Source organism: Onychostruthus taczanowskii, unplaced genomic scaffold (genome assembly GCF_017590055.1).
Source record: "Onychostruthus taczanowskii isolate IOZ18803 unplaced genomic scaffold, ASM1759005v1 scaffold47, whole genome shotgun sequence".
NCBI lineage: Eukaryota > Metazoa > Chordata > Aves > Passeriformes > Passeridae > Onychostruthus > Onychostruthus taczanowskii.
Genome location: NW_024502236.1, coordinates 441,782 through 455,105, shown reverse-complemented (window position 1 = coordinate 455,105; position 13,324 = coordinate 441,782). Strand labels below are relative to the sequence as shown.

Genomic DNA, 13,324 nt, shown 5'->3' with positions numbered 1-13,324 from the left:
ACTAGATCAGGATGCACCAAGCTCCATCCAATCTGACCTCGAACATTTCCAAGGCTGAGGTGCTTATAAGTTCTTTGAACAACACATTCCAGTGTCACTCCACTTTGACCATAAAAAAAAAATCTTATTTATTCCTTGTCAGAACCTGGCCAGTATCAGCTTCTGCTCATGTAATGTTGGCCTAAGTGACCCTGCCCTCCCCTTTCTCCACTTTGCAGCATTGTGTCCTCCTAGATACCTCCTTACTTTTAGCTGGTTCTGCAGTTCTTTTCCTGAGGAAAAATTGCCTCTTTACACACAGAAATTTAATAAAAATAGCCAAGAAGGGGACTTGGCTAAATTCTGCAGCCTCTTTTGCCCATCTATCCACCTCTAATCTCTGCAGTTTCCTATAGTGTTCAGTATAGAAAATAACATCTACTTTCTTGTCTCTTTTTAAACTGATCAAATGATGATGTCTTCTGACTACTTCCAAAGGAGAAGATTGGGCCAGGCCCCAGGGAGGGCAGGAGAGTGCACAAGCATCCAGAATCCACACTCAGTCAGAGCTACACCATATCCATTTTGGTATTTTATATAACCCCACATCTTTAAGTTTGGTATGCAGTGATAGTTGCAGGTATGTATCTGAGCACAGCCCCAAACAGCCAGCCAGGCTGGAACCACCCTGCAGCTCAGCTGAAGTTCAGAAAAACTAAGTCAAAAAGAGAAAGGAAGCATCACTCTAGCTCAGCTGCTGCAACAGCCTTCTCAGCAGACAATTTCAGCATTTTATGCACCAATAGTCAATGGTAAAATAGGTGGCCTTGAGCTCAGGGTCGTATCTCCCTGCTGCTCTCTGGCTGCCGGGGGAACTGAGCACTGCTTCCATCTGTTCTCACACTTGTTCAAGAAATGTTCACAACTTTTCTAGCAGTGCCATCACTTAATACAGATCAAGCAGGGAGTACTCAAAATATCATATGAGGCATCCCCCCAAAAACCACAGATGTTCTTCTCTGCACATGTGGCTCTGAATCCCATATTGGCAGAACAGACTTCAATCTACATTCCTATTTCAAAATGCACTATGGTGAGAAGGAAATGAACACTATTACCCAGTTCTCTTAACTGTTGCTATGCTCTGTGAGGATCCTGGTGCTTTTCAAAGGCATCCTCCAGCTACATCTCTCCCTAAGGAAGACCTGTCTTCTGGACCTCATGGAAGTCAAGGTGTGAGATAGCACAGAGCTCTATAGAAGTTTGAGCTTTCACCATTTCATGCACAGTCTCCAGGGAAGGGTCTGCTACAGAATATCAACATTTTCAGTATTGTAATTGCACACTTGCAAAATTCCCTTTTGTGGGGATTCACCTGTGGGGTGACTTTCCTGCTGCTCCAACCAATAAAACTCAAACCCCAAATACAACAAACAAACAAACAAACAAACAAACCCAAAAAAAAAAACCAAAAAAACCAACACCCTCTCCCCAGCCTCCGCAAAAAGAACATAGCAGAAAAACTGTGAAATTCCAGACAGGGTTAAAAAAGGTATATTCCTAAGTGATAGCAGCCATGTCACGTTCCTCTGCAGCTGGTGGAATCCAGGAGGAATTCTGGATACCTAAAATAGCAAGCAGACATCAGGGGCCTTTCTGGGTTGTAATAGAACAAACTTAAGATTCAAAACAGATCACCTGGACTAGATCCCAAAATTCAGATGGCAATATTTCACCAGTCAAAGATGGCAAGTACTACATTAAACAGCAAACAAAAAACAACCAACCAAGCAAGCAAAACTAAAAGAAAACCACAACAAATCTAAAAGAAAACAACACAAACAACAAATTTTTGTATTTCTTAAGACCTCAAACAATGCCTGCTTCTTCAACAGCACGAGAACAACAGGTTCAAAGCCCAAGTACACTCCAGCAGGTTCAATTTAATGGAAATAGACAGAATGTGTAAATGCATATGTGTGCATTGAAGGTAAACTTTGAATCACAATCTTATTTAAAAAATAAGCATCTGATACTATTATAGACTGTCCTCTGCAACATCAATCAAGAGGAAAAAGCCCCATCCGTTTTCCAAGTATCCTGAGAAGACATGGGTTATACCTAAATGTATTTTACTGAACTATTACCCTGCTCTCATAAAACTGTGGTGTCAACTGATTAGGAACAGTTAATGTGATGCAGTTGATGGTAAAAAGAATAACTGAGATGAAATTCATAGAAAATATTTGCACTTCAAAAAGTAATAAAAATTTCCTCTGGTATAATGAGAACAGTTCTAATGAGTTAGGGATGAAAATACAAAATATCAGAAAACATTATCTAACAAAACCCCCTTGCAAAATTTAATTGAGGTCACCATAATCAAATCTCAAACAAAGAAAATGCATAATAAATCTTAGTACACTAGAGATCCAAGTAATGAACTAAATTCTTGGTATTATTCTGGAAAATTATCTTTAACAGCACTTGTGCAGCAGAAAGAAATCATTAAACTCCAAGAATTTTCTGGCTTTTACATTCTACTATTTTTGTATTGGTAAAGCAATGGCAATTATACTTTTAGATACTTTTAAGAGTATCTTTTTAAGATACTATTTGTCTCAACTTTTGGTTGCAGTAAGCAACAACATATGGATGGACACATGCAATTACTGTTGTCAAGGTAAGGACAGGGGCAACTTGCAAGTTACTGCAGATAAAAAATTAACTTCCCTCCACCCGCCCTTTTTTTCTTTAGGGAAACCTTTAGCTTATACTTATCTATGATTTACATCACAGAATTCAAATTAATTACCCAAAACACTTTTGTACGAGGCAGCAACAAGTCATGTAAAAATACACATTTTATTATGTTCATTTAGGGGTTCAACTTAATTTAAATTGACACAGGTTTTGCTTCTTCAGTTCCATCTTTTGCCTCAAGACATTGTGTTGCTGTTTCCAAATAATCTTCTTCAGTGACCTGCAGAAAGATATCAATTTTGTTATATTTTTAAAAATTATTTCACTCTCCTTGATCCTGAAAATCCTCCCCTCATACTGTCACTGTAACAAGAAAGGACAATCTACAAAGACTATTATCTTCTCCAAAATGAAACAACCTGAAGAACAAGAATATTCAAACTAAGTTCAGGGAAGATGCCATGGGGCAGGCTCAGAACATATCCACAGCTAACAAGTTTCAGAAGACATTAAGTACTTTTTTTTCTCTCTCTTGTCAAACAAGTAAGTAAAATTATTGATTGAAAGGCTCTACAACAGCTGCTCTTTAATTCTTACAAAGACTTCCTATGTTTAAATATGTCTTGATAGTGGTTATTTGGTTATATGTGGGTTATAATATCATATAGCTCCATTTACCTTGAAATATTTTTAATTGCACAAATCATATCAATGAAATAGTGTATGTTTTTTAAATAGTGCAATGCTTTTTAATAACAGATCTCAGAAACAGTGCTAGCATATCCTCTAATAAACAAGCAGTCAGATTTCTGATTTCCATTCACCTGTGAATATTTCCATTCTTAAAGATATGTTCTTGAGTATATTACCTACCTCTAATCATTCAAAGTGTCCTCTATCAGAGCATACCTTTGTATTTGGTAACCTGTACTTCACCTCTAGTGAGACTTACCAGCCTCTTTGATCTTTCCAGCAGTTTGTGCCACACAGTGTGGTGAGCCTGTGTGAAATGTCATTAAATGATGTTAGCAGAGGTAAAAAATAATTTTATCACAGAATAGATTTGACAAATGTATAGAAATGACGGCACAAAACCATAATAATGCCTAGTTCAAATATTCTGTTTTAACAACTTACAATTTTGGTGTCCAATGTGCCCATATTCATGTGGGGGACTTGAATAAATGTTTACATGCCCATCACATGCCCCATCCCTGAAGTGTTTCATGGCCAGGTTGAAGGGAGCTCTGAGCAGCCGGGTCCAGTGGAAGGTGCCCCTCCCCATGAATGAGAAATTGGAACTGCAGGAACTTTACAGTCCCACCATTTTATGGTTCTATGATTCATCCACTGTGTGGAATCCTTGAGGAATTAATTGGCAAAAAAGGGAATTATGCTTAGGAAGGGAACACAGAGATGAGCTGAGGAACCCTTGAAAACTTTCCCAACTAAGACAATAGTACATGTGCTGGATCACAAGGTCAAAATCATGTAAGTCAACACGAATGGGACTCCTGCCTCCACCTTCAAGTTCTTTGTTTAAGACTCGTTAGAGCTAGGACATTTTTTATTGTTGCTACTTTTTACTTTGGTGTCATGAAATTCTTTGAACGGTGTATTTATCATGAGTATAAATACAAAGTTCTGCTCTTTTGAGCACTGTCAGAAGCCTAGATGCCAGAACACTGGCATGTACAACTTAAGCAAGCAGAATGAAATACCCATGCAGGAATTATACAACCAAAACAACACCTTCCATACTGAAAAATAACATCATAGGCCCTCTCATGCAAACTTTTCTATTTCTGACTGCACATCCACAACTGTTTCAGGAAAATGAACCCCAAATATCCAACACAGTCACCATCAGGGGCCCTCCCTTTCTATGGCTCTCAACTGAGAATTCCATTTAGCTACCAACAGAGCACCTAACAAAAATGGAAGCACAGGTAAAATGCCCTAATTTAAAGAAGGAAAACCTGTGCAAAATGGATTACTGACCTTCAAATGGACTGGCAAGGACACACCCTGGAATCTTCTTATCAATTCAGACTGGTCAGTCTGAAGATTATGGGCTGCTGTTATCTCATACTGGAAACAGAAACTTGTTCTTGGAATATGAGGACCTTCACTAACATCTACAAAGTCACCAAACCTGGGGGGATGAAAAAAAACCCCAGCTTATATATCAAATATATTTGGAGCAAAATACAAGGAGATTAGGTTTTATTTTTGATTAGCAAATTCCAATCAACACAAAGAAAATCCACACAAATCCCAAACCAAATCTAAACGCATCTCCAGCTCAGCATTTTTAAGTTTCCTAAACAAAAAGTACAGGTCACACACTTTCCTTGAATGAACTCAGAAAATTTAAACCTCAAGTCTAGGAAAGGATCTTAGGTTTAAAAAGTCTTTGATTAGTTGGCTCTAAATCTGGATAACTGGAATAACTGTCATTCACCAGAAAAAGATTTGTCTCCAAGATCACCTGGTTTCCACAGTACAGTGTTTACAACCTGCACAGGCATTTCCCTTTCCAGTTCTTGGAAAAATGCAAATCAATTAAGAAAAGACAGACAGCATAGTACAGCAAAGAAATACTGAGAATGAACCTCTCCCAAAAAGCAAGAGGTAAGCCCATTTTCCCCTTTATTGAGCAAATCAGAGTGGGAGGAAGGAAAGAATGACACAACATTGTTCTACAATTTCAAGAACCACCACTGTAAAAACATCTGTTCCTTTAGACAAATGATGCTCCTTAAGGTAGAACAAAAACAAATTAGGAACTCTTTAGACATCTATACAACCTAATATCCTACAATAGCCTAAGACAGAGAATTGTCTGAGATACAAGCAATTATCCTGCCTCCAGACTAAGAACTCAGTATCTTACACTGTATCCCCAGGATGCTGTTCTGTTCTCATCTCCACTACTACAAAGCAGTAGATTGCAAGTTAGGAAGATCTTGACAACTTTGAAAGAAAAATCCATTATACAGTGCTAACTCTTGCTTTCAAACCAGTATTTGGCTTGTGTTTTATTTAGCCTGTCAAGCTCTAGAGATTTGTTTTCATGTAAAAGCACTGAAAACAGTAAGACTTCTCTGGCACTTACCACCATTAACATAACAAGAAATAGAAACATAGTATCACAAAGTATCACAAAATAATGGCTATATTTAAAAAAAAACAAGCAAAGAAACCACACTAACAACTTCAGACAAACCACAGACAGTAATGAATACAAGTGATCTTTAAATTTAAAACCATCCCAAGTAACTTGCTCTTCTCACTTGCAGAGAGTACTTGCAATATACTCAAATGTTCCAGTGAATCACTACAGAATGGGAGGGCAGTTTTGCTTACCTATGTAATGGTACAATTCCTTCCATATTCTGAGCAGCTTTTCTTTCTATCATCTCCATTTTGTATCTGGACAAGAAAAAAAAATGTTTTAAAAATCCTCACCTTTAACACCTTGCTCTTATAAGAGCACTTCAGAAACTAATTTAATTCATTTAAAATTCCTAAAAATCATGCTTGTATTTATGTGAGCTTTGAGACTGGTTTAAATTCCTAATGAGAACACATATTGAGGTGCTTCATTAACAGACCTGTTAGTTAACCTCATTTCATGGAAAAATTACAGAGATTTTACTGAGCACTACTGAAAGGCACTTTACAAATAGTGCAATCATCAGGCACACTTAACATGGGATCCTGAGACAGGATGTTTGGGAATGGTTTAATGCTGTGCTGGGAGGCAGTTCAAACAGGACACCAGGAAGCATTTCCTTAGGAGATGGTGCTCAAACACTGAACAGGCTTCTTGGAGAAGTGGTCAAAGTCCCAAGCCTGTCACTGATTAAGAGGCATCTGGGCAATGCCTTTAATAACTTGCTGTAACTTGTCAGCCCATCAGTCAGGCAGCTGAACTCGGTGGTTGTTGTAGGTCCCTTCCTATTGAAACACCTATTTCAGTCTATTCTGTGCATATTTTACAGGAGGACTATGCTCCCACAGCAGTTTTACTCAGAAAGATACAATGGACCTACTACTACAAATAAGAATTTTTCAGGTCACCTGTAAGACTAGAAAACACCATGACACCACTTAAACTGACCTGATGCAATGTGTAGCCCTTAACAGCTGGCACCTGCAATACAGGCAAGTGTATACACAATATCTAAAGGTACCACCAAAAGTCAGCTCCCACCTGGAGATGATGATCCCTATGTCATATTAAAATGACCTTCAGCATTAAGCTAAAAAATCGCTGTTTATTTCACAAAATTATAAATTATTTCTCATTTTCCCCTACATCTCTCCAACTGCCAAAAAGCTGTGGACCAGAAACATGGCTGAGGTATTTTTTTTTCAGCAAAGAAGGCAGGAGGTTTTGAACAAACCTTTTTTTCGTAGCACAGACCAAAGTATTTTATACATTTCCCCCTGCACAATTCAAAAACTGCATTTCATTAAATCTTCATTTGAAGATACCAGGACATGAAAAATATACATTTCTTTAAATATGGAAGACTTTCAGAAAAGGCTACCATGTCAAGGCTAACCACCAGAGTTTCAATTTAATAGCAGTGGAATCTTGAAGCTCACTGGCGAACAAAAGAAGTCTCAGTCTTTCAGTTTGTCACAAAACTACATCCAGTAGAGTGCCTGGTGCTGGCTTCTGAAGAGAACAAGAACTAAGTTGGTGTGAGTAAGTTGGTGGAAGAGAATGGAGGCAGGCTCATTCAGAGCAGTGGGAGAAGTACCTTCTTACTTCACCCATCACATCTTACTTTAGATTTATAAAACCAAGCAGAGATTTGACTTGATTTCAAATTGCCTCTTTGAAAGAAAGGCAAATTCAGACACTCACTTATTATGCTGAAACATTTCACATGCTACTTTTGCTTCAACATGCAGTGTTTCAAAGGGCAGGTCTTGCTGGATCAGCTTTTTGGCATCCCTTGTAAGAGAAAGGAAGTTGTCCTAATAAAAGAACATAAAAACTGTAACCACCTTTTCACAGCTGTAGTGAGCAGATAAAGCACAGCAAACACTAAATATTAGTCGAAGAAACAAAGATCATCTACTATAAACCCTAAATACAGCAATTTTACTGCAGAAGTGTCTTACTATTATCATAAGAGCACTACAGATCATAACTGTTTTAATGGACAGACTCAATGTCCAGTCATTTCAGTGAGAAATAAGCATTTTTCCATCAAAAACAATATATATTAATTAAACTGCCCATGTAGGCAGTTTAATAGTAGGTTTTCCCCACATGGTACTACATACACAGTCTTTCTACTGTTGAATACTCATCTATAAATCTTGTTTCCCAGAGTATTGTCTTCCCTTATAAATAAGCTCTATTATGATAGATCAAAGCTAAAAAAAGGTACTAAACATTTAATAAATAAAAATTTGTCACCTTGGACCAGAATCTGAGGTTCTGCGTAATTCAGATTTACTCGTAAATAAGAAATTGTTATGAGGTGAAATTACATTTAAAATGTCACATAGAAAATATTTCTAACTAAATTACTTCAGCTACAAAATCATATTGAAGAAAAATTCTGCATTGTACCAATATTGCTTTGCTGGCCATACACCCTGCTGGTTTTTGGGCACAAGAATAAGAATGGGCCCAGATGGGTAAAACATTTGTGATCACAAATGGTTCTGAGATTTAGAGCATTCAGATTATTAGATTTACAGCAGAGCATGAAACATAAGCAAGCTATTAAGGAGAGCTGCAGCTGAATGTGCTCACAGATTTTATTCAACAGCAAACTGATTCTGCCGTAAACCCCCAGAAAATATGCCTTATACACACTTTTATTTTCAGAGACTCTACTCACACAAAGACTGTGGCTGCATCTACATTACCAAGCAAGAGCAGCTGAGGAGGAACAGACTAGAATTTTCTCTAGCTCCACAGACCTGAAGCCTGAAAGCATGTGGAAGACAGCACAAGGTTTATTTTTGTCTGAAAGGAAATGTGAGAGCACTCTGCCATAGCACCAGTGTGTGGTAAATGCAGATATCAGCTCCCAAAGACTACTCTTTGGGAAAAAAGCTCTGTCTCTTCTCCCCTGTCAAAAAAGAACAACTGGACAAGGACACAAGCTATAGAACTTTTTGGGTTTATGCCTGGAAAGTGCTTACATTTGTTGGTTTCCAGTCATTCAGTTTACTGTCCAAAACCACATCATAACAGAAAGCTCCAGAGATCACTGCAATTCCAATCCAAAGATAAAAAGATTAATGTTAGTAACAAAGTATGCGTTTCACAATCATACTATATTCTTACAACAAAATTAATTAGAAGAAAAACATAATTACTTCTAGAAATTCATCATAAAACAATTTTGCAGCCCTGATTATACTATAAAATGACAGATTGAACTTGTGTTGTTTTAATTTCATTTCACTGAATGAGAAAGTAATTTGAAAGGAGTTTTAATGCTACGTCAGTGTAACAGAATCCAAATAAAGAGGGGAAAAAATAAACTGCTTCACAAAACTGCAGCTAATGCTGCAGAAAAAAACCAAAACCACCTACCTTAAAAATACGTCACCACATTTCCATTGTATGCCTCATATAATAAATGAGAGCTATTAAATTTTAAAGAGGAATTTTTTGCATAGAGAAATCAGACAATATTACAACTGTTTATCCACGACAGAAGCAATGCACAAATTTCTGGTAAAGGCAACACAAGTTTATCTGGCAGGTGTTAGAACACTCTTTTGTGTATATTGAGTAATGGCTATTTAGAAACCAAATCTATGAACCCGGTAAGATCACACTATTTCTATACATGCAGTATAATGATATAGTTGAATATATCCAAGATTATTCCAAATTCTGGTAGAACTGAAATATTTACCTGTATTTATCAATCACAACAAATGCTAAAATTGCTAAAAAGAAAAGCAGTTATAGCACTCCACATGACCAGCAACCAACCTTTTCATATATTAATGCATAATTATGCAGGTTCTGTTACTGAAACAACCTCTTCTCTTGTGCATTTTCTCACTTTTCTAAATCTTAAATCAGATCATGGATGAGCAGAAGTTGTTCCTAAGCTTGTCTGTACCTCAACAATCTTCCAATTTGGTGCAGACATTGTCATTTTTAGAAACTCAAGTGATGGACAAGGTTATGCAGTTATTAGAGCAAATTCCACAGAAACATGTCTCATCACATCTAGAAACCTTGCTCATGTCACTTCACAATACAGAGGCTTAGTTACTAATTTCAGCTATGAAATCCTAAGTGGTCTGAAACCCAGTGGCCACACGGACCTATTTTCTGAATATTAATAAAAAAACTGGTTTTAGTGTGGTGATTATAAATTAAAGGCAACTACAACAGCATGTAATACACATACCAATGCTAAGTACCATCAGTCATTGGAAATAATTTTTTTCTAAGTTTGGTTATTAAACACTCGCTTGAGAAGCAGCAAAAGACAATCAATATAGAACACTTTTATCACCTGGCACTTCTGGAGCTTTAACAAGGTTGACAGAGTATTCATCCTTGAATGCTCGCTTTAGCACACACGCCATGATCATGGCACAGGAACGCCAATATGCCTGCAAAGAGAATTTCAGAACAGGAATTTAATGCCTGGAAGCCAATTATTCCAAAAAAATTCCCCAAAAACTTGGATGATGCACAAACCCAAACATTCCACCCCTGGAAGTGTTCAAGGCCAGGCTGGATAGGGCTACCTAGTCCAGTGGAAGGCATCCCTGCCCATGGCAGGGGGTGGAACTGGATGAGCTTCTAATGTCCCTTCCAACCCAAGCTTTTCCATGATTCTATGATTACTTTCTTTAGTATTTAAACTTCTATTCAGAAATTATTCTCCAAACAGAATAAAATTAGAAAATCAAAACTGCATTTAGAATGCAAGCCAGATGTAACCCTGGAGATATTTAAATATGAAATCCCAATAGTACAACAGCTGAAAGGAAAGCCAGCAATTCACCTAGCCCACACACTAGTCCAGCTAATGATAGCCATGGTGCACATTTAAAAAGACATTAAAAATGTCTGAACTTCAATGACAACAAAGTTCAAGAAAGCAGACATTGATGGAACTGAAAGGTGCACACAGAATCAAGAGGTCATAATGTGATGAGACAAGGTACAGAGAACCAGGGTCACCTACAACGGAACAAGGTAATAACTTACCTTGTTTACTTCCTCTGGATCTTCATCTTTGAAGGTAAGGAACTGAATTTCACATGATTTGGTCAGGGGTCTGTACATGTCCCAGATTTCACCATCCACAACAGCCAGAACAGAGTTCATGCAATGCCATTTGCTTAAATCTAAAGAAAAAAAAAAAAAAAAAAAAAAAAAAAAAAAAAAAAAAAAAAAAAAAAACCACCCACCTGAATTATTAGTTAGTTATTGACCATATTTTTCAGGATCAGCAGTTCAGACTGCTACATTTCTAACAACTGCAAGTCTCCTATTTGTAGATGACCTGGAAGGGTGAACTGTGAAATAAGCCTCCGAAAATTAACTGTTTCTATTTCAACTGGCAGCACTACATTCACCCTGAGGGGCTAGGTCAGAAGTCCATCCACTTACGCATGGCACAGTTATATGGCGTAGACAGAGCCTTGTTCATGACGAACACACTGCCAGGGTGCTGCTTCCCAGTGTATTTCACTTCAATTTTCTCAATCCGTGGGTGAAGAGTCAATTGTCTCTCTTTCTCTTTGGTGAAGAGCTCATGACGCATCTGAACCACCTCACTGGGCGTCAGCTGAGAGAAAGCTGGTGCGGAGATGTACCCTGGTGACAGGAGAGACTGAGTAAGCAATAATCCTGGAAAAAGCAATCCTGGGGTGAGTCCAGCCAAGCATCCCTCTCATGAGGAAAGGCTCAGGGAGCTGGGGCTGTTCAGCCTCCAAAACAGATGAGTGAGAGGGGATCTCATCAGTGTCTGTCAGTGCCTGCAGGGAGGGGTCAGAGCAGGGACCAGGCTCTGCTCAGTGGTGCCCAGCAATGGGACAAGATGCAAGGGACAGAAACGGATGCACAGAAGTTCCACATGAACATGAAGAACTTTCCTGTACAGTGACCAAGCACTGGAACAGATTGCCCAGAGAGGGTGTGGAGTCTCTCTAACGGGAGATATTTCAGAACCATCTGGATGCAATCCTGTGCCATGTGCTCTGGGATGATCCTGCCTGAGCAGAGAGGTTGGACCAGATGGCCCAGTCTGGTCCCTTCCAACCTCAACCATTCTGTGACCCATCCTGAGTTTTCAAAGCCTCTTTATAAGGTTTTGGTTTCTACAGCACTACTGATCACCCATATTTTTTTATTATATTTTTTATTATATTTTGTATTATTGTCTCAATATGTACAAGGTAGCACTTATGCAGCTCCAGCAAGTGGCCACGCTGGGCCCCTGCACTGCCTGCCCAAAGTCACAGCAGGAGACTGAGGCAACAAAAGGGGTCAAAAAGATGATGAGGGGTCACAAGCATCTCTCTCATGAGGGGGGACGACAGGAGCTGGGCCTGTTTAGTTTGGAGAGGAAAAGACTGAAAGGGAATCTCATTAATGCATATAAATATCTAAAATAATGCATATAGATAGCTCAAAGGTGGGTGCCAAGAGGTTGGTGCCAGACTCCTTTCAGTGGTGACCAGCAACAGGATGAGAAACAACGGCCATAAACTAAAACACAAGAAATTCTTTCCATGGAGAGGGGCAGAGCACTGGAATAAGCTGCTCTAGGAGGGTGAGGAGTATCTCCCTGGAGACATTCCAAATCCACGTAGACATGTTCCTGTGTCACCTGCTCGTGGTGGCCCTGCCCAGGCAGGACTGGATGATCTCCAGAAGTCTCTTCCAACCCTAACTACTCCGGGTAGTTGATCCTATGCAAAGGTTAATGTCGCTCCCTGGCTGCAAAGGTCCTACCCTCAGGTCAGCTCCCCCGCGGCCTAATAAGGGCACCTCAGCCCCTGAAAGCACCGCCGTAGTACGAGCCCGAGCTCGGCCCAGCCCCGCACTCACGGCTCCCGGCTCCCGGCTCCCGGCTCCCTCCCGCAGTCCCGGCTCCCTCCCTCACTCACGTTTTCCGGCCCGCACCCCGCGGGCGGCCCAGGGCGCAGCCATGCTCTCGCAGCCGCGGTGCCACCTCCCCGCGCTCCGCCAGGAACACCGGCCGCAGCCGCGCCGTTCCGCCGCCGTTCCGCGCGCGGCCGCCGGGCGGCGGGAGCCTCCTGGTCCCGCTGTCACCGCCACCTGCAGCAGCCCCGCCACAGCTCCGAGCCACAGAATGTACTCTGCGTTGGAAGGGACCCGCAGCGATCATCGGACGATCTCATCCCGGTGGGTGAGAGGCTGGACATTCCTCGACCGTGTGCTCATCCAAAGATGGGCAGCAGGGCAGGGAGGGGATTCTGCCCCTCTGCCCCGCTCTGCTGAGACCCCACCTGCAGGGCTGCATCCAGCTCTGGGCTCCCGGCACAGCAAGGACAGGGAGCTGCTGGAGCCAGGCAAAGGGAGGCACCAAGGTGATCAGAGGGATGGAGAGCCTTCGTTATGAGGAAAGGCTGAGAGAACGGGGACTGTTCAGCCTGC

The 13,324-nt window shown here is 40.2% G+C and overlaps 1 protein-coding gene across 1 annotated transcript; it reads right to left on the bottom strand.

Annotated features, from left to right (window-relative positions):
- Positions 1 to 2,825: 2,825 nt before the first annotated feature.
- On the bottom strand, positions 2,826 to 12,920 carry MRPL39 (mitochondrial ribosomal protein L39). The gene is made up of 10 exons (XM_041414794.1): positions 12,814 to 12,920; positions 11,312 to 11,518; positions 10,907 to 11,046; positions 10,203 to 10,302; positions 8,863 to 8,930; positions 7,565 to 7,677; positions 6,052 to 6,117; positions 4,684 to 4,837; positions 3,635 to 3,682; positions 2,826 to 2,962 (listed from the first exon to the last, which is right to left on the bottom strand). The coding sequence occupies exons 1-10, from the start codon at positions 12,854 to 12,856 to the stop codon at positions 2,876 to 2,878; spliced, it is 1,026 nt and encodes a 341-aa protein (XP_041270728.1). The 5' UTR covers positions 12,857 to 12,920; the 3' UTR covers positions 2,826 to 2,875.
- Between the last annotated feature and the right edge of the window lie 404 nt (positions 12,921 to 13,324).

Bases quoted from the DNA above. Each gene is read 5' to 3' on its own strand.
- MRPL39 (XM_041414794.1), bottom strand. From the start codon at position 12,856: ATGGCTGCGCCCTGGGCCGCCCGCGGGGTGCGGGCCGGAAAAC. The intron at 6,118-7,564 runs GTGAGTGTCTGA...TTTCTTGTCCAG, and splicing joins GAAATGTTTCAGCATAATAA to ATACAAAATGGAGATGATAG. The intron at 2,963-3,634 runs GTAAGTCTCACT...ATCTTTCTGCAG, and splicing joins TGGAAAGATCAAAGAGGCTG to GTCACTGAAGAAGATTATTT.